This window comes from Carcharodon carcharias, chromosome 16, assembly GCF_017639515.1.
Source record: "Carcharodon carcharias isolate sCarCar2 chromosome 16, sCarCar2.pri, whole genome shotgun sequence".
NCBI lineage: Eukaryota > Metazoa > Chordata > Chondrichthyes > Lamniformes > Lamnidae > Carcharodon > Carcharodon carcharias.
This window is the reverse complement of record NC_054482.1, coordinates 93,497,006-93,522,280: the sequence shown is the minus strand read 5'-3', so window position 1 is coordinate 93,522,280 and position 25,275 is coordinate 93,497,006. Positions and strand designations below refer to the sequence as shown.

General features: G+C 40.2%; 2 protein-coding genes across 10 annotated transcripts in view; one reads left to right on the top strand and one right to left on the bottom strand.

Annotated features, from left to right (window-relative positions):
- The window catches only part of szt2 (SZT2 subunit of KICSTOR complex), a 247,917-nt gene extending 237,285 nt beyond the window's left edge, over positions 1-10,632 (top strand). For all 9 annotated transcript variants that reach the window (XM_041208824.1, XM_041208825.1, XM_041208817.1 and 6 more), the window contains 2 exons: positions 8,317-8,385; positions 9,321-10,632. In XM_041208824.1, coding sequence (XP_041064758.1) covers positions 8,317-8,385; positions 9,321-9,467 — 216 coding nt within the window. In that variant the 3' untranslated portion in view covers positions 9,468-10,632. The remainder of the gene's footprint in view (positions 1-8,316; positions 8,386-9,320) is intronic.
- An 11,629-nt stretch (positions 10,633-22,261) lies between these two features.
- The window catches only part of hyi (hydroxypyruvate isomerase), a 45,200-nt gene continuing 42,186 nt past the window's right edge, over positions 22,262-25,275 (bottom strand). The window contains exon 10 of the mRNA XM_041208538.1: positions 22,262-24,124. Within this exon, the coding sequence (XP_041064472.1) occupies positions 24,036-24,124 (89 nt within the window). The 3' untranslated portion in view covers positions 22,262-24,035. The remainder of the gene's footprint in view (positions 24,125-25,275) is intronic.

The window sequence follows — 25,275 nt, the reverse complement described above, 5'->3', positions numbered from 1 at the left end:
GGTGTAATTGGATTTTCAGAAAGCTTTTGATAAAGTCCCACATAAGAGGTTAGTGTGTAAAATTAAAGCACATAGGATTGGGGGTAATATATTGGCATGGATTGAGAATTGGTTAGCAGACAGGAAACAGAGAGCAGGAATAAATGGATCTTTTTCAGAGTGGCAGGCAGTGACTAGTGGGGTACTGCATGGATCAGTGCCTGGGCCCCAAGCTATTCACAATATATATCAATGATTTGGATGAGGAAACCAAATGTAATATTTCCAAGTTTGCTGACAACACAAAACTTGGTGGGAATGTGAGCGATGAGGAGGGTGTTAAGAGGCTTCACGGTGATTTAGACAGGTTGAGTGAGTGGGCAAATACTTGGCAAATGCAGTATAACATGGATAAGTGTGACGTTTATCCACTTTGGTAGGAAAAACAGAATGGCAGAGTATTATTTAAATGGTGATAGATTGGGAAACGTTGATGTACAAAGGGACCTGGGTGGCCTTGTACACCAATCACTGAAAGCAAGCATGCAGATACAGGAAGCAGTTAAGAAGGCAAATGGTATGTTGGCCTTCATTGCGAGAAGACTTGCGTACAAGAGGAAGGATGTCTGACTGCAGCTATACAGGGCCTTGGTGAGATCACACCTGGAGCGTTGTGTGCGGTTTTGGTCTCCTTACCTAAGAAAGAATATACTTACCGTGGATGGAGTGCAGCGAAGCTTCACTAGTCTGATTACTGGATGGCAGGATTGTCATACGAGGAGAGATTTGGTCAACTAGGCCTGTATTCACTGGAGTTTAGAAGAATGAGAGGAGACCTCACTGAAACATAAAATTTTGACAGGGATGGATGGACTGGATACAGGGATGATATTTTCTCTGGCTGGGGAGCGGGGAAGGTCTAGAACAAGTGGTCACAGCCTCAGGATGCAGGATAGATCATTTAGGACTGAGATGAGGAGAAACCTCTTCACTCAGAAGGTGCTGAACCTGTGGAATTCTCTACCACAGAAGGCTGTGGAGGCCAAGTCACTGAATATATTTAAGAGGGAGATAGATTTCCGGACTCTAAATGCGTCAAGGGATATGGGGAGAGCACAGGAGTACGGTGTTGAGTTGGATGATCACATTGAGTGGTGGAGCAGGCTCGAAGGGCCGAATGACCTACTCCTCCTATTTTCTATGTTTCTACTCCACAAATACTCTCCTCAGTCTCCTAGTGAAAATTCTAAACTCATAATCCATCGTGAGTGACTCCCTAATCAGGGAAATAGTCTTTCCTAAGTCACTCAATCAGAAATCTTCAAAACTTAAAAAGGAAAATAAGTCTCCTCATGGTCCTTTCAGCTGTAGTGAAAATAATTACTGGAACCTCTAGTCTCCTCTCATAATGATAGTTCCCCTTTCCTGGTGAATCTACACTGAGTTCTCTCTGACTTTAATGCCTTTTTCCTATGATAGGAGGTGCCCAAAATGGCACACAGCACTCAAAATGTGGTCTAACCATTACTTTGAAAAGGGTGCGGAGAGTGGCGGGGACTTCAGTTTGCAAAGCGTGCGGCGAGTGGAAGAGACCTCAGTCTGAAAAGGGTGTGGAGAGCGGGAGAGACTTCAGTTTTAATAGGGTACAGAGAGCAGGAGAGACTTCAGACCGAAAAGGGTGCGGAGAGCGGGATAGACTTGTCTGAAAAGGGTGCGGAGAGCGGGAGAGACTTGTCTGAAAAGGATGCGGAGAGCGGGAGAGACTTGTCTGAAAAGGGTGCGGAGAGCGGGATAGACTTGTCTGAAAAGGGTGCGGAGAGCGGGAGAGACTTGTCTGAAAAGGGTGCGGAGAGCGGGAGAGACTTGTCTGATAAGGGCGTGGAGAGCGGGAGAGACTTGTCTGATAAGGGTGCGGAGAGCGGGAGAGATTTATCTGAAAAGGGCACGGAGAGCGGGAGTTTTAAAAGGACACAGTCCGGGAAAGAGGAAAAAAGCAACTGTGATGTCACGGGCGGCTAGTAAGTGCTCAGCCTAGGGTACAGTGTATAAGAAACCAGCTTAGGACAGGCAAGTTAAGGTAGATCTATAAATAAAAAGATCTAAAGCTTTAAAATAAAAACACAAAATTTGAAAATTTTAAAATTAAAATCAAACTATAAAGATAAAAATAACAGTAAAAATAAAGTAATTTAAACAAACATCTAAAACACATACCTTGCAGTTAAGCATATAACCTTTGGTTGTCAGTGGTACTAGCATTCAATAAACACAGTAAATTCCAGCATACATAGGAAGAAAGTCATTAAATTAAATTAACTAAATAACAAGTTAGAATGGCAGGACAGGTGTTATGTTGCAGCTGTGAGATGTGGGAGCTTTTGGATGTCAAGGCAATCCATGACAAACACGTTTGCAGGAAGTGTAAGCAGCTTGAGGAATTCCAGGTGAGGATTATTGATCTGGAAGCCAAAATGCAGACACTGCACAGGAGGAAGGGGGAGAAGTACCTGGATACTTTGTTACAGATGATAGTCACACCTCTTAGAAGAAGCTCATCTGTTTTGGACAGCAGTGAGGGACAGGAGGATGTGACTATCAGTGAGGTAGGTAATGGGACTGAGCAGACAGTAGGGGAGGAACTTCAGGCTTCGTGATTGTCAAACAGGTTTGAGGTGCTCACAGCCTATATGGATGAAAATAAAGTCTGCAAGGTGGATAAGCTGACTGGCCATGGCACTGTGGTACAGGAAGCTGTTCAAGCAGGGGGGAGCAAAAAGGAGTGTAGTGGTAGTAGGGGATAGTATAGTGAGGGGGATTGACGCTGTTCTCTGCAGTAAAGAGCGAGAGTCCAGGTGACTATGTTGCCTGCCTGGTGCCAGGATTCGGGACAGCTGCTCAGGGCTGGAGAGGAACTTGCAGTGGGAGGGGGAGGATCCAGTTGTCGTGGTCCATGTAGGTACCAATGATATAGGTAGAACTAGGAAAGAGGTTCTGCAAAGTCAGTATGAGGAGCTAGGTACCAAATTAAGAAGCAGAACCTCAAAGGTGATAATCTCTGAATTATTACCTGAGTCACGTGCAAATTGGCTTAGGACAAATAAGATTAGAGAGACAAATGTGTGGCTCAAAGACTGGTGTGGGAGAAGTGGTTTCCAGTTTGTTGGGCACTGGCATCAATACTGGGGAAAGTGGAGGCTGTACTGTTGGGATGGTTTACACCTGAATCATGTTGGGACAAGTGTCTTCGCAAATCGCATAACTAGGGAAGTAGAGAGGGCTTTAAACTAAACAGGAGGGGTGAGGGATCAAGCTTGGGTAGAGGTAGCAATTCAAGGCATAGATTGAAGACAGGAAAACAAAATAGTAGTTTGAGAATTGAGGGTCTGAGAATGGCAGGAAGGGGCAGAGAGAAAAAAACCTAAGAATATATCAACAGTCAAGACTAGATGTTACAAAAGTAACAAAAAGACAAAACTAAAGGCTCTGTATCTGAATACACGTAGCATTCGTAACAAAATAAATGAATTGATGACCCACATCAAAGTGAATAAATATGATCTGATAGCAATTACGGAGACGTGGCTGCAGGCCGACAATGATTGAGTCCTTAATATTGAAGAGTACACAACATTCAAAAAGAATGGGAAGCTAGGTAAAGGTGGAGCAGTAACATTGTTAATCAAGGAGGGCATTGGTGCAACAGTTAGAGATGACCTTGGCTCAGGAGATCAGGATGTAGAATCGCTTTGGGTGGAGATGAGGAATAGTAGGGGGAAAAAGTCATTAGTGGGAGTGGTCTACAGTACAGGACAAAGTATTGAAGAGAAAATATTGTGTGCTTGTAATAAAGGGACGGCAATAATCATGAGTGATTTTAATAAATACATAAAATGGGAAAATCAGATTGGAAGTATTAACCTGGATGAGAAGTTATTGGAATGCTTTTGAAATAGCCTCTTAGAGCAACATGTTCTAGAACCAACCAGAGAGCAGGTTATATTAGATTTGGTATTGTGTAACGTGACAGGATTAATTAATGACCTCAGAGTAAAGGCACCCCTATGTAGCAGCGACCACAATATGATTGAATTTTACATCCAGTTTGAAAGGGAGAAGAGTGGGTCTAAGACTAGTATCTTAAACTTAAATAAGGGCAACTATGTGGGAATGAAAGCTGAGCTAGCTGAAGTGAACTGGGAAACTAGTCTAGAGGATAGATCAATAGAGAAGCAGTGGCAGACATTTAAGTGGATATTTCAGAGTATTCAGAATAAGTACATTCCTACGATAAAGAAAATTCTAAGGGGAATTCTAAAAATTCTAACCACCATTCGTGGTTAACTAGAGATGTTAAGGAAAGTGTCAGACTTGAGGAAAAAGCATGCATTTATTCAATGATAAAAACAAAAAAACTGCGGATGCTGGAAATCCAAAACAAAAACAGAATTACCTGGAAAAACTCAGCAGGTCTGGCAGCATCGGCGGAGAAGAAAAGAGTTGACGTTTCGAGTCCTCATGACCCTTCGACAGAACTGGTTCTGTCGAAGGGTCATGAGGACTCGAAACGTCAACTCTTTTCTTCTCCGCCGATGCTGCCAGACCTGCTGAGTTTTTCCAGGTAATTCTGTTTTTGTTTTGCATCTATTCAGTGATGGGCAGCAAGACAGATGATTGGACATAACATAAAGAACGGCAGAGAATGACTAAAAGGTTAACCAGGAGAAAGAAATTAGCTTTCGAGAGGAAGCTAGCCAGAAGTGTAAAAATGGATAGCAAGAGTTTCTACTGGTATTTAAAAAGGAAAAGAGTAAGTAAAGTGACTGTTGGTCCTCTAGAGAGTGACAGTGGGGAGCTAATAGCAGTTATTAAGGAAATGGCGGAAGAAATGAGCAAATATTTTGCTCCTGTGTTCACTATAGAGGACACAAATAACATTCCAGTAATAGCTGCAAATCAGGAGGTGAACAGGAGAAAGGAAACTGGTGAAATTGAAATCAATAGGGAAATAGTACCTATAGGCAAATTGATGGAGCTGCAGGCTGGCAAGTCTCTGGGTCCCAATGGACTACATCCTAGGGTCTTAAAAGAGGTGGCTAATGAGGCAGTCGATCGCTGGTGTTAATTTTCCAAAATTGGCTAGATCCTGGAAAGGTTCCATCAGATTGGAAAGTAGCAAATATAACCCCTCTATTCAAGAAGGGAGGGAGGCAGAAAACAGGAAACTATAGGATAGCTAGCCTGATGTCTGTCATGGGCAAGTTATTAGAATCGATCATTAAGGAGGTTAAAGCTAGGCACTTAGAAGAGCTCTAGGCAGCTGGGAAGAGTCAGCATGGTTTTGTGAAAGGAAAATCATGTTTAACCTATTTATTGGAGTTTATTGAAGGAGCAACATGTGCAGTGGATAAAGGGGAACCTGTAGACGTACTGTACTTGGATTTCCAGAAGGCATTTGCTAAGGTGTCACATCAAAGATTATTATGGAAAATAAAAACTCATGGTGTAGTGGGTAACATATTAGGTTAGAAGATTGGCTGGCTGGCAGAAAGCAGAGTGTTTGCATAAATGGGTCTTTTTCTGATTGGCAGGATGTGACGAGTGGCGTCCCACAGGGGTCTGTACTGGGGCCTCAACTTTTTACAATTTACATCAATGACTTAGATGAGGGGAGTGAAGACATGGTAGCTAAATTTACAGGTGACACAAAGATAGGTAGGAAAGTATGTTGTGAAGAGGACATGAGGTTGCAGATGGATATAGATAGGTTGAGTGAATGGGCAAAGATCTGGCAACTGGATTTTAATGTGGGAAAATGTGAAGTTCACTTTGGCAGGAAGAACAAAAAAGCAGAGTACTACTTAAATGGAGGAACGGCTGCATAATTCTGAGGCGCAGAGGGATCTAGGTGTTCTAGTACGAGTCACAAAAAGTTAGTATGTAGGTACAGCAAGTAATTAAGAAGGCTAATGGACTGCTATAATTTATTATGAGAGGGAATGAACATAAAAGTAAGGATGCTATGTTTCAGTTATACAGGGCATTAGTGAGACCGCACCTTGAATACTGTGTGTAGTTTTGGTCTCCTTATTTAGGGAAGGATGTAAATGCACTGAAGGCAGTTCAAAGGAGATTTACTAGATTGATACCTGGAACGAGTGGGTTGTCTTATGAGGAAAGGTTGGACAGACTGGAGGTTAGAAGAGTGAGGGGGTGATTTGATTGAAGAATACAAGATCCTGATTGGCCTTGACAAGGTGGACTTGGAAAGGCTGTTTTCTCTTGTGGGTCAGTCCAGAATTAAGGGGCACTGTTTTAAAATTAGGGGTTGCTGTTTTAGGACAGAAATGAGGAGAATTTTTTTCTGAGGGTTTTGGGACTTTGGAATTTTCTACTTCAGAAGGTGATAGAGGCAAGGTCATTGAATATTTTTAAGGCAGAGGTAGGTAGATTCTAGCAGGTTCAAGGGGCCGATTGGTCTACTCCTGTTCCTATTTCTTAAGTTCTTATACAATTTATGCTTCTATTTATAGAACTCAAAATACTATTGGTATTCTTTGTGGCTTTATCCATATAAATTTGTATTTCAGTGAATGAGTTATTTAAACCTTTAGATCTCTTCATTATAATCATTAACATTTTTTCAGAGTGTACATTTCCGTTCCTATTTCCTCCCAAAATTATTACCTCACATACCTACACTAAGTCTGCCACCTGCCTGTCCACTCCTCTAATCTGCTGTTTAGTTTATGTTTTACAATCCTTCTCACTGTTTGCCAAACCCCCTTACTTTTGTGTTATCAGCAAATTTCAAAATTGTATTCTTAAACTCATTTCAATTATCAAAGTACAGCGAACACCATCTTCTGTGGTATAGTACTTCCAACTTTTTTCTAATCTAAATAACACCCTTAGCTTTTGTTTCTTGAGCCAACTTTCTATCCATGCTGCCACATTTCCTCTTATACCATATGCCTGTGTCCTCTAGGAAGTGGTCTCTCCCTAACCCATTCTCTTTCAAAATACTAAGCCTGATGACTGAACCATTTTTATGGTTCTCAATGCACAGCATTTCACCTGACCTTCTCAGCACTGGGTCTCCAGGTATTTTAACTTCATGAAAGGTGCTGGTTCACATAACCTCTATTGCTGCACTGATTTAACAGTGCTTGGGTCAAAGCATTTTGCAGTCTTGACCTACACACTAACATAAGAACTAGGAGCAGGGTAGACCATATGGCCCCTCGAGCCTCCTCTGCCATTTGATAAGATCATGGCCTTTACTTTCCTGCCTGTCCCCGATACCCTTAGATTCTTGACTGTCAAGGGAGTCCATTTAACTCAGCCTTAAAAACATTCAATCATCCAGCCTCCACTGCTCTCTGTGGAAGAGAATTCCACATACTAATAACCCTCAGAGATAAAATGCCCCCTCATCCCCATAATAAATGGGGAAGAAGCCATATTTTTAAACTGTATCCCCTAGTATCTCCCACAAGGGAAACATCCTTTCAGCATCCACCCTGGCAAGTCCTCTCAGGATCTTATATGTTTCAATAAGATCGCCTCTCATTTTTCTAAACTTCAATAGTTTAGAACCTGTCCAACCTTTCCTCATAAAACAATCCCTTCAACCCAGGAATTAGTCGAAGGAACCTTCTCTGCACTGCATCTAATGCATTTGTATCCTTTCTTAAATAAGGAGAGTAAAACTGTACACAGTACTCCAAATGTGGCCTCGCCAACGCCCTGTACAACTGTAGCAAAACATCCCTACTTTTATATTCCATTCCCCTTGCAATAAAAAAACATTCCATTTTTCTTCCTAATCACTTGCTGTACCTGCATACTAACTTTCTGTGATTCGTGTACAATGATACCCAGATCCCTCTGCACCTCAGAGTTCTGCAATCTCTCTCCATTTAAATAATATGCTTCATTTCAATTCTTCCTGACTTTTCTTAACCCCAAGCTGTTCTCAAGCACGAAATGCATATTTGTAGGATAAATACATTTGAAACATTGAGAGAGACCAAAAGATCACTAGTGAAGCACGAGCAGAGTATTAACATTATTCATTACCAAAAAAAACATTCTTATTTACTGAATGGTCTTGTAATAAGCTAAGAATTTGGGGACAAATGTATCTTTTAAAAATTGTATTTAAAATCCTAATTTTTTCTGTGCATTATTGGATGACCGCCATGGTCATATTTTGATCTTGTGCATCACTATGTGCCTATCATGTAGTTAGGGTTGCATTCACTTATATTGGGTAACAGGAGGGGCTATGGTGATCTTCAACTTGTCTATAATACTGTGATGTAACTTCCTTTACAGGCGGTGTTGAATCAGAAGTTTATCGACTGTTTTGTTCTCATCTTTCTTGATTCACAGTCTGCAAAGACGGTAAGATCTCAAAAGAGCTTCTGATGTAGAGAATCACAAAGTGTCTGAGTATGATACTGTGTATGATATAGATAAGATGATACATTGTTTGTATAAAACTGCAAGTCTCATAGCATGGGGCTCCACAAAGCACTTGTATGACTAAAGGCATAAGAGTATTTTCTTTCTCCACAGAGGGGAAGGTGAGTGACACCACTATATAAAGAAAATAAGAAACGAATGTGTGGCAGTGCACCAGTTGCAAAATATTACAATGAACTATTTACTGTTGACATGCAACTTTGACCCAGTAAACACAGAGTGAGCCACTGATCTTAATGATGCAGTTCGGGTAGGGTGAGCAGTGAGAAGATTAGGAGGAAATAGTCAATATTACCCTGGGTTGCTCTTACATTTCTATTAGTGACATTGCCAGTTGATGTAAGGAGGCACAGATGAACAATCTAGTGGCTGCTTATCGTAGTTGACTATATCAGATGATGAGTCATTCTGAAGCCACACTTATCCTACTGGCAGCTCAGAGCAATGGAAGTTTCTGAACATACGACCATACGAATTAGGAGCAGGAGTAGGCCACTCAGCCCTTTGAGTCTGCTCTGCCATTCAATGATATCATGGTTAATCTGATTTTAACCTCAACCACACATTCCTGCCTACCCCCAATAACTATTCACCCCTTGTTTATCAAGAATCCACCGAGATCTGCCTTAAAATGTTCAAAGGCTCTGCCTCTACTACCTTCTTAGGAAGAGAATTCCAAAGACACTCAACCCTCAGAGAAATAATTTTTCCTCATCTCTGAGAAGGATGCACTTTTGCCTCATTGTGCATTTATAGAGGCTGATGGAACTAGCAATTTACACTGTTTCTATATAATGTGGCTATGCATTTCCACCAACCTATTCCAATATTAGAAGCTGCTTTCTCTTTTTCAGAATCTAAAAGTTGTATTCCGAGAGCCACTTCCTGCACAGCCACAGAACAGTGACAGTCCACTACCTCAGCTTGTCTCCATGTACTATCATCTGGAGTCTGTCATCAACACCGCATGCTTCAACCTGTGGACTGGCATGCTACAGTAACAGACATCAAGCCCACCTGCATTGACTTTTGGACTAATCTGCTTTATTGCATTGGCTTATGTATTCACATTTGTTACTTTTCAGTTGCTCAAGGCAAGAAACTGTGGTGTAGTATATTCCGCACAGAGAGAGAAGTATTGATTTTAATATGATTCAATCTTCTTATCCCTGTACGTTCACTTGTTTTGAATGCAGAAGCTGTTGGGGCATGCTTCAACAGACCTGTAGGCGCCTTGCAAAAGTCAGACAGTCCAACTTTATTAGATGTTTGCATTTATTAATTTATTTTTATTTACTGAATTTATAGCTTATTGTGCTACTTTAATATATGTCATCACATTTTTCTTCAAACCCTCTTCTTCCTTTTCCCTCGTCACCTGATTGTTTCACTCTGCAGTATGCCAATTCAGGAAGGTGGAACAACTGTCTACGGTTTGAACTGAAAATATTGCTTATCCTGTAGTAAGACAGACCTTTAGCTATGGGGCAAGGTACATGAAAAGTCTTTCCTTCCCTTCTTTTCCTCCCTCCTTGATCAAAGTGATGAACTGACAAAACTCATCACAATGTTATGGATAGATTAAGCAACTAGGCCCAGTGGGAATGAGAATCGGTGACTGTCTGGCTGAACAGCAAGTTCCCTGGGCTTTTGAATCTGAACCTTTTAAAGATTTTATTTCATTAGGGTGTCTACATTATCACAAACTTACATGCACTGGAAAACAATTGAAAATAATTTTCTGTTAGATTTACAGGTATCATAGTCTTTTTAAAATGCAGGCATATTTTCAGCTTTTAAAAAAAATATGGAACAAAATCCTCATTTCTGCATTACACTCATTTTGTGTGTTCCTGCACCAGTGGCACTATTTCCATACATGGCCTGGTAGATGTGTTGCTTTGAGCATGGCTTCCTGACCACTCCTACATTGAAATAAAGGTGACGCCGCACTTATGAATGCTTGGAGCGCATAAGAAGTACCTTTGGTTTTAAAGCACATTCCTTTGTAGAATTTCAACAGTCAACTATAGACTTAGTTGCAGCTGCACAATGTCTCCTTGCTTGGGGACAATTAATTATAAGTGAATATATTTGATGTACATTTTGTATATAACAAAAATGGCGGAATTATTATTGTAAAATAATAAAGTTCTATTAATCATTTCCTGTGTACACAAAGTGTTTCTCTGTACTATCTAAATGTTTTCTAGTCTATAGACTAGTGAGTTTTTATTCACTTTCAATATTCTGTTTTGTTCCTCCATCAATATTTTCATCTCCTCTTCCTCATCTTCATGGCTTGATATTTTTGGATGACTCCGGGAAAATGGGCACAATTTGGAATATAATTCTCAAAAGTCCAGGAAAATCATGTAGTTTCATATCTTAAAAACAAAATTTGACTTATTCTGTCATCATATACCAATAATTGTAAAAACATGAAATCGCAGAATGTAATTCCAAAACACAAATCATGGAATCTGATCTAGTAAAATTTGATTGCTCTAGCCATTGAATAACACCAGCCGTGGTGATGCTTGTAAATGTTGGTAGTTAATCTGGGAAAGTTGTCTGTAATATTTAACTTCTCATTCTATCAAAGCTAAAGCTGCAAAATAAGACACCAAATCTATCAGGTTTCTGCAGCTGTTTAATTCCCTTTCCTCTCATTCTCGTCATTGGAACATTAGTCGTGTTATGACTAAAGAAACAGAATGAAGCATTAATACAAAGTGAACAACACATCACAGCCTGCAAACTAATGCACTGAGTTAAAAGCAGTACTGGAACATAATGTGATTTTTTGAGTATCTTCCGTAATTCCTCACTTGGTGAGGCAATTACTGCAGGGGGACAGGTGAGGTACACCAACTTCTACATCTCCTTACATCTGGTTCAAGAACAGGATTGCAGAGGAGTGATACTAGTTTATCTACCCCTCTTTGATACTGGTGCATATTTGCAGGGTTACCTTCAATGAAGATAAAAGACAACTTGTAAAAGACATTGTGAAAAATTTGCCTGCATTTGTAACCATTCTTGATGAGTTTTTTTTTAGTGTTGTGTTGAGGGATTTGCCTGCAGAAATTAACAACAGTTTTTGTCTATAGATGCAGGAAACCAGTTTCCTCCCAGGAGAACGTTTACACAGGATGCATACCCTATTCATTTTAATGCAGAGCTTACCTCAGTTAAGAAAGAGAACTGCTCCAAATATCTTTCTGCCTAAGCATCAGGAAGAAGCTTTTAATAACTCAACATCAAAAGAATTTCTGCAGAGGTATGCTTCGACACTGGTCAATGGTATGATAGGATTGATGGCTATTTTCCATTTCTTTTTTGTTTTAATTAAGTCAACATTCTAGTCTAAAATAAAAGCAAAATATTGTTGATGCTGGAAATCTGAAGTAAAAACAAAATGCTGGAAAAACTCAGCAGGTCTGGCAGCACATGTGGAGAGAGAAACAGAGTTCACGTTTCCAGTCCAATTTGACTCTGCTTCATTCTGAAGAACAGTCATATTGGACTTGGAAAAGTTAACTCTGTCTCTCTCTTGACAGATGCTGCCAGATCTGCTGAATTTTTCCAGCACTTTGTTTTTATTTCAATATTCTAGTTGTCTGGCTGGAACTCTACAAAGCCATTTGGTTACGTAATCAGTGAGATTGAATGTTATCAACTAATGATGAATTGCAATCCAGCGCCATTAAATGAAGCAGTCAAATGAAATATATCTCGAGCTCAGTAGCTAATCCAACCATGTATTACAATGCTTATTGTGTATTCATTCCAAAAAAACCCTTTACAAGTATTAAGGTCAATATGCAAAGACTACACAGAGAACATTTAATGTTATAATCTGTAGAAATCAATAACCTTTAGAAACAAATTCAAACTTCCAGTGAATGGCCAAAAGGATCATGCAACAAGATCCCAAGTTTTAGATCTTTTTAATGTAACACACAAACTAAAAGCAAGATTGACTAATCACGATTTCAGCAGGCAACTTATTAAACCGCAGAAAAGATTCCCCATTTCACATTTAAAGTGACTGTAAATCTCTCTCAAGAGAGATTATTCTGTCCCTTAAGTAGACATTTCACTCTCCAGGAAGCAGTCCAAAGTGATTTTAACCTGCTTTTCTCTTTTCCAGCTGGATAATTTCCAATCCCCAAACTGACTTTCACTGTGTGGGTTACTCTGGAGATCCCTCCCTCTAGCCAAAGCTAGGCAAATATTACAACTTTGTTTAAACTCTCACGACCTTGGTCTTTTCAATCCGAGCATGAGCTCCCACCCGCATTTTGCGTGGTGAACAATTGAGATTTGCTGCCTCTATCTCTCTGCTCCGTTTCTCTCTTACTCTCAGATTCTTGCAGACTGACCTTGTCTGTGAGCTTCAGTGATATTTTTAGGAAAACCTGTAACTCAGTCGTACAATGGCTTCCTAAGGACCCTTCCCCTCAAAGTCCATCTCAATGGCAATGTGTATCACATGGTTCTTGTATCCAGGTAGAAATGCTAATTAGCTATCCTCTAGAACCTCCAACTCTATTCCATCTTGGAAGTAAATAGATTAAAGCATAACCGTTTACAGAACCTGACATTCCTAATACCTCCCTGGGGGCTTGGAGACTAACAGTCTCTCCACCATCAGCAAAGCCATTCTGGCCATTGTTTACAGGTGTGAATATGTTTCACTTTCTTCCCAGTAAACAACCTGGGTCTTCCTATAACCTTTAACAACCAAGCCACCCAGACTTACTGTCAGCAGAATTCAGGCAGGTCACATGAACCCCTTTATTTTTCCATTTTAGCCTAAATTAAAGACACAGACCCAAAACATAACAATCTTATAAAACCTCACATCTGTAACAACTGTTGCAAAACTGAAATGAAATGTAAATAGCCAATAGTCATGTTAATAGTCAGGAGAACAAGAATGTGCACCCAATTATACTGTACACAGTATAATCATCATATCACTAAGTGAATCTATGAAACAAAGTTCCATTGTGTTAATTAATCTTAATATAAAAATCTTTTATCAACCTTTCTGTTTCTTCCTCACTGAGGCCAAATGTACTGATCCATACTGGCTGACATAACTGCCTCAACGATGACCAAGGGACAAATCTGAGACCTTCCTTGTCTAGATAATGATGGGTCTGGTGCAAGTCTTTTCCAGAGCATCTATACACAGTTCAAGCTTTGAGAAGAACAGGCTCTTAATTTTTTAAATATTATTTCATGGGATTTGAATTGCTGCCAAGGCCAGCATTTGCTGCCCATCCCCAGTTGTCCTTGAAATGTGATAGACTGCAGAAGCCTGCTTGCTATCTGGTGCAGATATACTATTGTGCTGTTAGGGAGGGAGTGCCTGGATCTGAACCCAGCGACTATGAAGGAATGGTGATATATTTTCAATTCAGGATGCTCTGTAGCTTGTAGGGGAACCTCTAATTGATGGTGTTCTCATATGTCTGCTGCCCTTGCCCTAGGTGGTAGAAGTTGTGTGTTTGGGATGTGCTGTTGAAGAAAACTTGGCAAATTTTATGAGTGCATCTTGTATGGGGTACACATTGCTGTCACTGATCAGTGGTGGAGAGAGTGAATGTTTAAGATGGTGGATGGGGTGCCGATTAAATGGGCATCTTTGTCCTGGATGTTGTCGAGCTTCTTGAGTGTAATTGGAATTGCACTCATCCAGGCAAGTGGAGAGTATTCCATCGCACTCCTAACTTGTGCCTTGAAGATGGTGAACAGGGATAGGCTTTGGGAGTCAGGAGGTGAGTTACTCCCACTAGAATTCCCAGCCTCTGACCTGTTCTTGTTGCCGCAGTATTTATATGGCTGGCCCAGTTAAGTATTAGTTAATGGTAACCCCCAGGTTGTTGACTGGGAGATATTCAGCAATGGTAATGCCATCGAATGTCAAGGGGAAATGGTCATTGCCTGGCACTGGTGTGGTGCAAATGTTACTTGCTACTTATCAACCCAAGCCTGAATGTTGTACAGCTCGTGTATCTGGACACAGACTGCATCAGTATCTGAGGAGTTACAAATGGCCCTGAACACTATGCAATCATCAGCAAACATCCCACTTCTGACCTTATGAAAAAGGGAAGCTCATTGATGAAGCAAATGATAAAGATGGGTTGGACCTTGGACACTACCCTGAGAAACTCCTGCAGAGATGCCCTGGGACTGAGATGATCGATCTGCAACAACCACAACTATCTCCTTTTGTGTTAGGTATGATCCCAACCAGTAGAGAGTCTTCCCCCTGATTCCCATTGTCAGGAAGTTATTGGAATTTATTGTAGAGTAATAGTGAGGTCTGGGTCTGTGTGTGTGAGAGGCTGAATTGAATTAAAGGCAGCTAGTCCGAAGGTATTGATGTAACAGGAGATAAATTAGGTTTGAAATGTTAAGTATGTAAACATAGTTATAAAGGAAATATTTGCATTTTTAAATAGACCAAACTAGATTGATTTCAAAGGTGGGGTGAAATGTTTCACCTAGCCAGGGGAAGTTAAGAAAATGTGAATTTTTTTCTACCAGATTACTGGTAAAATTGGTACTAAGAGAAATTTTTATTATTAGAAAGGTAAAGTCTGAAGACATAGTGAAACAATAGGAATTTGCATTCAAAGGGGAAAAATATGGATAAAGGAGAGAAGGCTGTGTGCAAGGGAAGGAATTCTAAGATCTAAAACAAGTGTGAAAAAGCCTCCAGCATCTACGCCTCAAGCTACAAAGAACTGAAGTTAAGAAAACTCAATTTGAATTAGATTGTTCAGGGTACCATGTTTCTTTTCCTGGGTCTTTTAAAATCTGTGTGTCTTACTGTTGTCTTAACGAAAGCATAACTGGGAGTTAGATTAACTAGGGGATTTAGAAGTTATCATAGTAGTAATTTGTAGATCTATGTGTGCTTAAAATCATTTCTTCTATTAATAAAGGTTTAATTTAGTTTTGTAAGAAACCTATAAGCCTCGATGGTCGTATTACTATTGAATTCAAGGCATGCATCTCAAAATTTATACAAGTTGCAAAACTGTTGTTGCAGTTGTTTCAAATTTCCCTTTGGGATTTGAGCAGCTCAGCATTTACCATCAGCTGTGCCATAACACCATCAACTTCAATGTTTCTAGGGCTCCTTGATGCCACACTTGGTCAAATGCTGCTTTGATATCAAGGGCAGTCAATCTCATCTCACCTCTTGGGTTCAGCTTCTTTGTCCATGTTTGGACTAAGACTATAATGAGCTCTGGAGCCAGGTGGAAGCCAAAATGAGCATCAGTGAGCAAGTTATTGAAGTTTAAGCATCACTTCATAGGACTATTTATAACATCTTCCATTGCTTTCCTAATAATTGAGATCAGACTGATGAGGCAGTAATTGGCTGGGTTGGATTTGTCCTGCTTTTTGTGGGCAGGACATGATTGGGCAATTTTAAATTTTGTCCGTTAGATACCCATGTTGCAGCTGTACTGGAGGCACAGCTGGTTCTGCAGCACAAGTCTACAGTACCGCAGGAGCTCATCAAGGCTCCTTAGACAGCACCTTCCAAACCAACTACAGCTACCATCTAGGAGGACAAGCACAGCAGACACATGGGAACGCCACCACCAGGAAGCTCTCCTCCAAGCCACTCACCATCCTGACATGGAAATATATTGTCTTTCCTTTACTGTTGCTGGGTCAAAATCCTGGAACTCCCTCCCTAATAGCACTGTGGGTGTACCTACACCACATAGCCTGCATTGGTTCAAGAAGGCAACTCACCACCACCTTCTCAAGGGCAATAAATGCTGGCCTAGCCAGCAATGCACACATCCTATGAATGAAAATAAATACTGCTGGGACCCATAGCCTTTGTTGTATCCAGTGCCTTCAGCTATTTCTTGATGTCATGTGGAGTGAATCAATTTGGCTGTAGAATCTGCGATGTTGGGGACACCAGGAGTAGGCCAGGATGAGTCTTAAGAGAAGGCATTGAACACATTGTTTAGCATTCAGAAGATAATTCACAACTGAGGCTTCCAATACTAAGGAGAAAAAGGTTTATTTCATGGCTTTGTGATTATTGTTACCATAATTTTCTGTTATCTGATGCAAAGTACATACTTTGTACAGTACAGCTGGGCGCACATTTTTGTTCCTTTGTTTTATTTGCATTGCATGCTTGATCAAAGTCTCAAAGCGAATTAGTTTCTTTAGCAGGCATTGTATCATTCTGTCCATTGTAAATGGAAAAATTGACAGCAAAATAGATAGTGTTAAGGTTCATTAAAAAGTGTGGAATGTTAGGCATCTCATTCAATATTGTGGGATTTTAATCTTATTCTCTGATCTTAACCTGGTTCTCCTTCTAAACTTATTTTATGATCTTTAGTTTCTAGTGCTTAAAAAAAATCACATTTAAACCAATGAGTTTCAGGCTTTTGTAGTATTTGGCATTTGCCCAACCTAAGGGGGAAATACAGGCAAGCTGGGTGAGAATTAAACTGGTGGGACCAGAATAAAAATTTCACTTAGGGGCACGGCACAATGATCTCAGCAGACCGCGTTTTGCATATTTATCAGAAGGCACCGCCATATCCATTGTCTGGGCGAAAGACATTTTTGGTTTTGTCCCCTTCCAAGAATACACAAGAAAAGGGTTAAAATGTCAGCTGCAAACCTGATCAGTGTTTTCTAGTTCTGGGGTGTGAGTGTGTGTGGTGAAGATCACAACAGAGGAACAGCAACTAGACATCCCTGCAGCTTGCAACTTGTAAAAGTCTTCTCTCTCTGGCTGGAGGCAAGTCCACAAAGTCACAGTCAAAAAGGAAACAGGACAACAACTTCAGCTAACTTGCAGAACCAAGTGTCTCCAAACCAACTGCTCAATTAACAAAGTCAGCTCTACCGGAATCACTCAACAGCCGAAACATTTCACCATCTATACCTCACGAACAAGCCAAAGACTGATTCATATATCTTTTTTAACTTTTATTTTTGGACTGAGCTTCTCATTTTTGATCTGTGTACGTGTGTTGTGTTTTTATTATTTATTCTCAGATTTTTAGTAACTAATAAACTTACTATTTCTTTGACTCAAGAAAACCTGATTAAATTGGCTCATTGTAAAACATAAATACATTTGGACTGGGATAAGGTATCCAGAAGGGAAGGAATCCTTTTTAAAATTAACCTTGTTGTGACCAACCATGGGGGTTGGATAAAGAAGGGGGAAGCCAGATCATTCCTCCTCACCCCGGGAGCATAACAAAATTGCGGTCCTATTTGGGAAGTTAACAATTTGGAGTATCTTGTCTGGGACCATAGCAAATTTGGGGGGGGGGGGGGGGGGGGTGGCTCGCCTAAGGACCGGTTGTGACACCAAGCAGGTGTCTTTGCTGTCGTCTTAGAGGAGTAGATTAAAAGAGATGACATCAGGCAAGTCACCCAATGGATTTTAGCTGCCCACCTGCCCATTTTGCACTGGGAGGATAGATTTCAAATGGTCCTTAAAGTTCAACTGAATATTCTTGAAAATAGATATTGCAAGACAATTGTTAAGAAATGTGAACAGCAGGAGTGCCATTAAAGACCATCAGGAACTCTACCAGTCACAGCTACCCAATTATCTAGCTGAAAGTCTTACCATCAGTATTGATGCTGTTTCCCATTATCTAACCAATTAATTTAATTTGCAACTTCCTCCTGGACCTCCATACGCCTTTTTATCTATGAATCCCTAGTGAGAGACCTGAATAAATAAATAAATCAATGTATTGCACATCTGCATTCTCATTTACTTAGCCAGTTGCAACACCAGTGAAATCTGTGAGCTGTAACCCAGTGTTGATAACCATCTTTTATTTCATGCTAAATGTTCAGCATTTTTTAAAAAAAAACATAAGATACCACTCACATCTACGTTTTTAAGTTATATCTTATGGTGTGTTTCCTTGCTCAAAGGTGAGGGTGTTGTTACATACGAACATACGAATTAGAAGCAGGAGTCAGCCATGTGCCCCCTCGAGCCTGCTCCACCATTCAATAAGATCATGGCTGATCTGATTGTAACCTCTCTTCTACCCCCAATAACCTTTCACCCTGTTGCTTATCAAGAATCTATCTACCTCTGCCTTTAAAATATTCAAAGTCTCTGCTTCCACCACCTTTTGAGGAAGAATGTTGTAAATACTCACTACCCTCAGAATAAAACTTTCTCCTCATCACTGTCTTAAATGGGTGACCCCCCTTTTTATAGAACAGTGGCCCCTAGTACTAGATTCTCCCAAAAGAGGAAACATCCTCTCCACATCCACCCTGTCAAGACCCCTCAGGATCTTAAAGGTGCCAATCAAATCACCTCTTACTCTTCTAAACTCCACTGGATACAATTACGCCTAGCCTGTCCAACCTTTCCTCATAAGAGAACGTTGTTGATGAGGAATGGTACAACTATCACTCATCATGAGCAGCAGTAAGAACTCCTAAGATCAGGAGTGTGGCTTTCAGTGGGTTCCCCACTTCCTGACGCTGGCTCCCCCAATCATGCACTTTGAACAAGGGTCCCCTCCAGGACATGCCAGGATTTGCTTGTTGTTCTCCATTCATGGCGAGACCTCCACCTGCTACTGGGTTAATACCAGCAGCAATGGAATGAGGCCCTTAAGTGGATAGTAACTGGTCACGTAAAGGGCCTCAAATGGTGGCAGGGCAGGAGGGCCATCCACGCACCTTGCACCCATGGACTTAATTGGGGGCAGAGGCAGGAAGACGACAGGATTCCCTCCCACCCAATTAAATGCCCTGCAATCAAACTTACAATGGGGGTGGGGGGAGGGGGACAAGATTCCATCCTTTAAGATCTCAGTGTTTGTTAGCAATTTTACTGGTGACCACTATTCTTATCTCCCTTATCCTTGAGGGAATCATCTTTTATTTGTTACTTCAAATCAAACTTTGCCCTAAATTCAATTGTGATTTCCATGTGTTATTTTCATTATGTGTGGATTACAATTCGAGCATCTTTTTCGCATGTTTTCTAATTTTCCTTGTCACCTCCAATGATTTTGACATTTTTCATATTCTTACCTCTATGTACCTGCTTAGCATTATATTTCACTGATATCCTAATCCTGTTTTATCATTTACACCTTTTCCTGCCTATCTATCCACCAAAATATTTATTTTTTTCCCTGGCCAACAAGCCCTGGAGATTTTTATTTCCAAGTATTTCTGCCCAAGTTCTCTTCTGATTGCCTTAAAACCAAAAAAACAGGTATTTGTATTTTATATCCCCTTGCTTCAAACTCAACTGTAAAGTTAATGTAACTGTCAGTGGTACTCAACTGTTACCAAAAATTCACTCTCTCAGATTCTTTAATAAATGTTAGAGAACAGCCTTATACTCCCCAAAGTTTTATGCTGAGCGATCCTGACCAGTTTCCTGAATTTATTCTCCCTGTTCAAAAAAAACCTTCTCATTCTTGTACTGCTTAACTATTAGATGAGTCAAATCTCCCACAATCAGCACTCTTCCTTTCTCTAATGCTTTTTAAAAATTTGAATAATTCCATCGCAATTTCTCATCCTTGCCCTATGATTCCAAAGTATTAACTTATTTCCCTTGATATTACATGTTCCCACCCAATTGACAGTCTGCTTCCCCTTATCTGCAGCTGATATGTCCCTCTTGAATAGTGTCAGGTCCTTTTAGCAACATTACTCTTTCCTAGTGTTTTTACCTTCTCTTATGAATCCCACTGTATAGAGCTCATGTTTGTCTTAAGGCTTTAACTATATTTTTGGTATGCCAATTATCTTTGCTTCCTTTCATCTACAACCTTAAATTATATCTTGTTCATTATTGTAGCATGATCTTGCACAAGGGTTGAAAGGTAAACAGCTGGTTCAAGGAGGCAGATGGTAGAAAGCAGTGGGATTGGGCATCTAATTTCACCAAACTGTTTCATTAGAAGTATCAATTTTTTACCTGATTCTTCATTTGGATGCATAGCTACTTGCACATTTTAACGAAGATCCAGTTTTGCAGTACATGGCGCAATGATGATAGACTTCAGCCCACTACTGTTCTCCTATGCTGGCAGAACAGATGCAGGCCAGTGGAAGCCATGAAAATGAAGTAGCAAGGCCATTAGGGTGCTTCTAGCTAACATGGCTATAAGAACACTGGAGCAGGCACCTAAAAACAAAGGCACCAAAAGAAATTGGCAGTAAGCCAATTGTGCCTGGGCTCCCTCTTGCCTTTCCCCTTGGATTGGCAGAATCTGAAAGGGGCCGGTAACCAGGTCAAGAAGGCTCAGAAAGGTAAATTGTACTTTTTTTCACTCCCAGTGTTGGCTACAGCCACTTGTCAATGTGTGGTCCTTCAACGGGGGAATAGACCACTCTACTGCGGGGGCTTGCCCCACTCTTGGGGTTATTGAGTTAATGAGGATGACTTTGAAGTTGAGCTCACAGCAGGCAGACCACACCAGCTAAGCCCTGCTTAATCTGGGCACAAGCAGGTGGGTGAGGGAAGTTTGGGGTTCTCCTATATATTAGTACTCTCCCACACAGGCACTTTAATATAAATGTACTGATGAGGGTAAATGCATAGTACTCTTACAGTCAGCAGCATTTTTCACAAAGGACTGAATGTTATCAACTCCTGACAGCATTGGAGACCCACAGAGTTATGTGTCTTGTGAACTGTTGTTGAATTAGACACTTCCTGTGCTCAGCTGCCAGTGGTGCAGATTTAGTTTTGTGTATCTGTGTGCCTGACAGTTCCCTGTCGATTCCTATACTTCCTCTTTGTGAGTTTCACTGATTTTTTTTTCGCACTGAACCATTGTGAAATTGACTTAATAAGGATGTTTCTCTTTTGTTTTTCCTGTTATCTCCACTGACATTCCTGCATCAGAGTGTAGCACTGTGTTAAATATAAAACCACAATGATGTGTAGTTCCAGCAGCAATGTCACGATCAGATCAAACAGATCGGCAACAAGGTAAAAGTCAGATTGAGGTTGGATCCACCTGAGGTTTATTTTTTCAAAATTGTCCTTGCTTGGTTAGTTAATCTGCTCTATATGGGTTTGCACAGCATTCCTGTGTTTTTTTATGAACTGTCACTTGCTGAACAATTGTGGGCTGGCACAGCAGCGTTTAGTACTTAGATTGTACCATCTCCCCAGCTGAAAAGGGATTTGTGACAATGGGGTATCTGGAGATCTAGATTATCAGAATGAGTTTTGTTAAACTTATTCAGTTTCCTTTCATCAAAAGATGGGATATTATTTTTAGAACATTTTTTTTTCTGTTTTTGAGGCCCTGTCGCCATTCAGCACCCCCTCAAGCAACAAGTATTTGCAGAGTAAGCTCCATGCACACGGCCTCACCAACATTTTTTAACCCTAACGTAAAAGGAGTAACTTACGCTATATCAGGGCAGCATTCCCATTTCTCGTAGCAGCCAGCTTGGCTGGGTAAAGTTAATGATTGTTAGACAATGGCCAAATGTGCTTCAATCTTTTCAACTGGCAAACAACAACTTGATTTAAGTTCTGCTCCGCAGAGTTAAAACAATGGTTTGATGACCCACTAAACCAACAACATATGTAGTCATCAAAACACCCTTCTACCATAAACTTAATGCTCCCCTCAACATTGGTGCCACCTTAGGTATGATGAACACCCACTGCTATCAACAACTAGAACACCAACTTATATTTTTTATATACAATATTCCAACATGCACAAAAAAGGGATGCTAAACCAGAGAATTAGGTATTGTGAGAGGTGATCAAGTCCTCTCATTGTTTATTTTTAAATGTGACAATCCCTCGATTCATTGGATAATAAGTTATCAGGAGCAGTGTTATGGTCCCTAAATTGAGATAGGAAATCATCCTGGTTATAACTTGATATGTAGGTAGGGCAGGCAAAGATGGTGCAAAACAAAGAGAAAATACTTTAAGTAATTCCATTCACTTAACAGGAATATTGCCTCATCAGACAAATGACTAAAACTTGGACTAGCCTGTCATTGTGTTTATTTTATAATGAGACTCGTGGAATGAGTGACAATTAAGCCAGCTGGATTGAAAAGTGACTTGGCAACGTGAAGGCAAAGGCGGTGATAAAATGGAAAAATCACTGCCTGGATGACAGTGAGCAACAGCATGGCACATGGATCTGTGTCAGCTCCCTACTGTTCACATGATTCATAAATAACCCGGAGGAATGTACTTACGTCAAATGTGATGATGATTTCAAGCTAAGTGGCTAGGTAATAAACCTAAGGTAGATAAACAACATTCAAAGCCCCAGACCAATTAAGTCTACTGGCTAAGGAGCTATACATAGATTTTAACTCAGGGAATGCATAATTGTGAAAGAAACAGCAAATGTGTAGATAATGAAGAAATACTATATTGTATAATTAAAAACTAACCAGAAACAGCAAGGATCAAGCTGCTTCTGAGATATCCAAGGGAAACAGCTTTATTTTTGTCCTGCAATAAAGCTGGGGAAGGAAATTAATCTGGGTGTGCTTACTGATCATTCAAAAAGTTTGTAATCACTATGAAGTTTTTTTAATTTGTTTTTGGGATGTGTGTTGCTGGCAAGGCCAGCACTTATTGCCCATCCCTACCTGCCCTTGAGACAAATCTAATTAAATCCTGGGATACGGCTTGATGACATTTAACACAAGTTATTCTAAACTTGTACCAGTGACTATAGTTGCTGAGATCAGATTTGGAACAGTTGCATGTTTTGGTACTTTCCAAAAAGTCATTGCTATATCAAAGAAGCTTCAGAGAACAGTGACAGGAATTATTCTGGGATTTAGAGGATCTAAGTTATGAAGAGAAATGTGCAGAACTGCGCTTGCTTCTGTCAAAATGTAGGGAGAGCGAGGAAGAGAAATGATTCAAAGTTTTTAAAATATTGGGGCATGTCAATTATGCAGAAAGAAGCAGGTTATTTGAATTTAACTGGAAGATACAGGGCTTTAAAAATTAATTAGCCTCAAGTGAGACTCGGGATTAGAAAAAATGTCATGATGTTCATTCAGTAGTGGTAATGTGGAACAGACTACCAGCATATAAAATATAAATTATTTTAAAAAAGAAGAATTGGTAAGCAGCCGATTGTGAATGTTGTTATGATGGTTAACCAAGTACTGTCTTGCTATGCTGTTGAGATGGGGTGAAATGGTATTTTTCAACAATGGTAAACAACACTTCATCATTGAATGTGGATGATGAGGGCGATTAAATAGAATTCTGTTTTATTATCCTTAGGGATCAAGAAATCTTTCTGCAGAACTTTTGCTGAGGAGATTAAGTGAATAAACTGGATTGTGATTGAGTCAAACATTTTTAATTCCACACTTTTTTATATTCTAACTGGTTTTCAACCTCTGAAGGGTGCTTTATGAATGGTTGCGCAAATGACCATCCCATAAATTCAGTCTGAATTAGAATCTGATTTCATAGAAATGCAACTGTTGTTACTCAAGTAGGAGATTCGGCAAATTACTCCTCATCTCCATTACTGACATTCAGTTACATCAGCCAGCTTATTGGTGCCTTGTTTGGTCCAGTAGCTCCTCAACCAGCCAAGACCATCCACAGTGTTGCCTGTTTAAATAAAAAAAAAGAGAAAAAAATTAAATCCACATTTTAACAATTAATGGTGGCCATGCCCTATACGCTGGAGCTCCCTGTATGACCTTATTGTTTTAGGGTGTTCACCTTATGCCTTAAAAGAAATTGTTTTGATCTTATTGTGGACAAAAGTAAACAGCAAACCCCCCAAAAAATGAGGAGCTTTTTTTAAAAAATAGAATGTTAAATTGTTCCAGAACCCGCTTACTGAATATTTCTGTTTATGGACAGACTACAATAGATTGCCTAGCACCTTGTAAATTTGTCATACAGCTGAAAAACACTGATTTATTGTAAAAGGTAGAATCAACAGATTATTTCTTACTTGCCCAGTAAATGTATGAGCCACCAGGTAAAAATTCAGATTCCCCTGTAAGCAAACTGTTGCATCCTTTTCTCATTGTATATGCTGGGCTTGAATATACAAAGCCACACAGTTGCTTTGATTTTAATTTCTTTTTATTGTTCATGCTCAGTTTCATAAACCCAATGACAATAGTTAAGACTTAAAAACTTAATGGACAGTGCACTTTTTAAAACTTAACTGGATGTGGATGAAGCTAGCTTGATTTGTTGAGTCACTACTTTTTGTGATATCCAACTCTCACACAAATATATAAATAATAAAAGGCTATTCAAAGGAAGGTTGGACCCAATTGGGTACCAAAAAGGAGACCTTGTGGAGGCAGAGGGCATGGTTGAAGTAGTAAATTAGTCTTCACTCAAGAAGAGCATGCTGCCTATATCACAGTAAAGGAGGAAATAGTAGAGAAATTGGAAAGGATAAAAACAGATAAAGAGGTGTTAAAGGATGGCAGTGCTCAATGTAGAAAGATCACCCAGTCTGGGATGGGATGCACCCTAGATTACTGAGGGAAGTGAGGGTGGATATTGTGGATGTTCTTTTTTAAAAAATTCTTTCACAGATGTGGGCATCACTGACCAGGCCAGCATTTATTGCCCATCCCTAGTTGCCCTTGAGAAGGTGGTGGTGAGAAGCCTTCTTGAACCGCTGCAGTCCAAGTGGTGTAGGTACACCCACAGTACTGTTTGGGAGGGAGTTCCAGGATTTTGACCCAGCGACAGTGAAGGAACGGCGATATATTTCCAAGTCAGGATGGTGA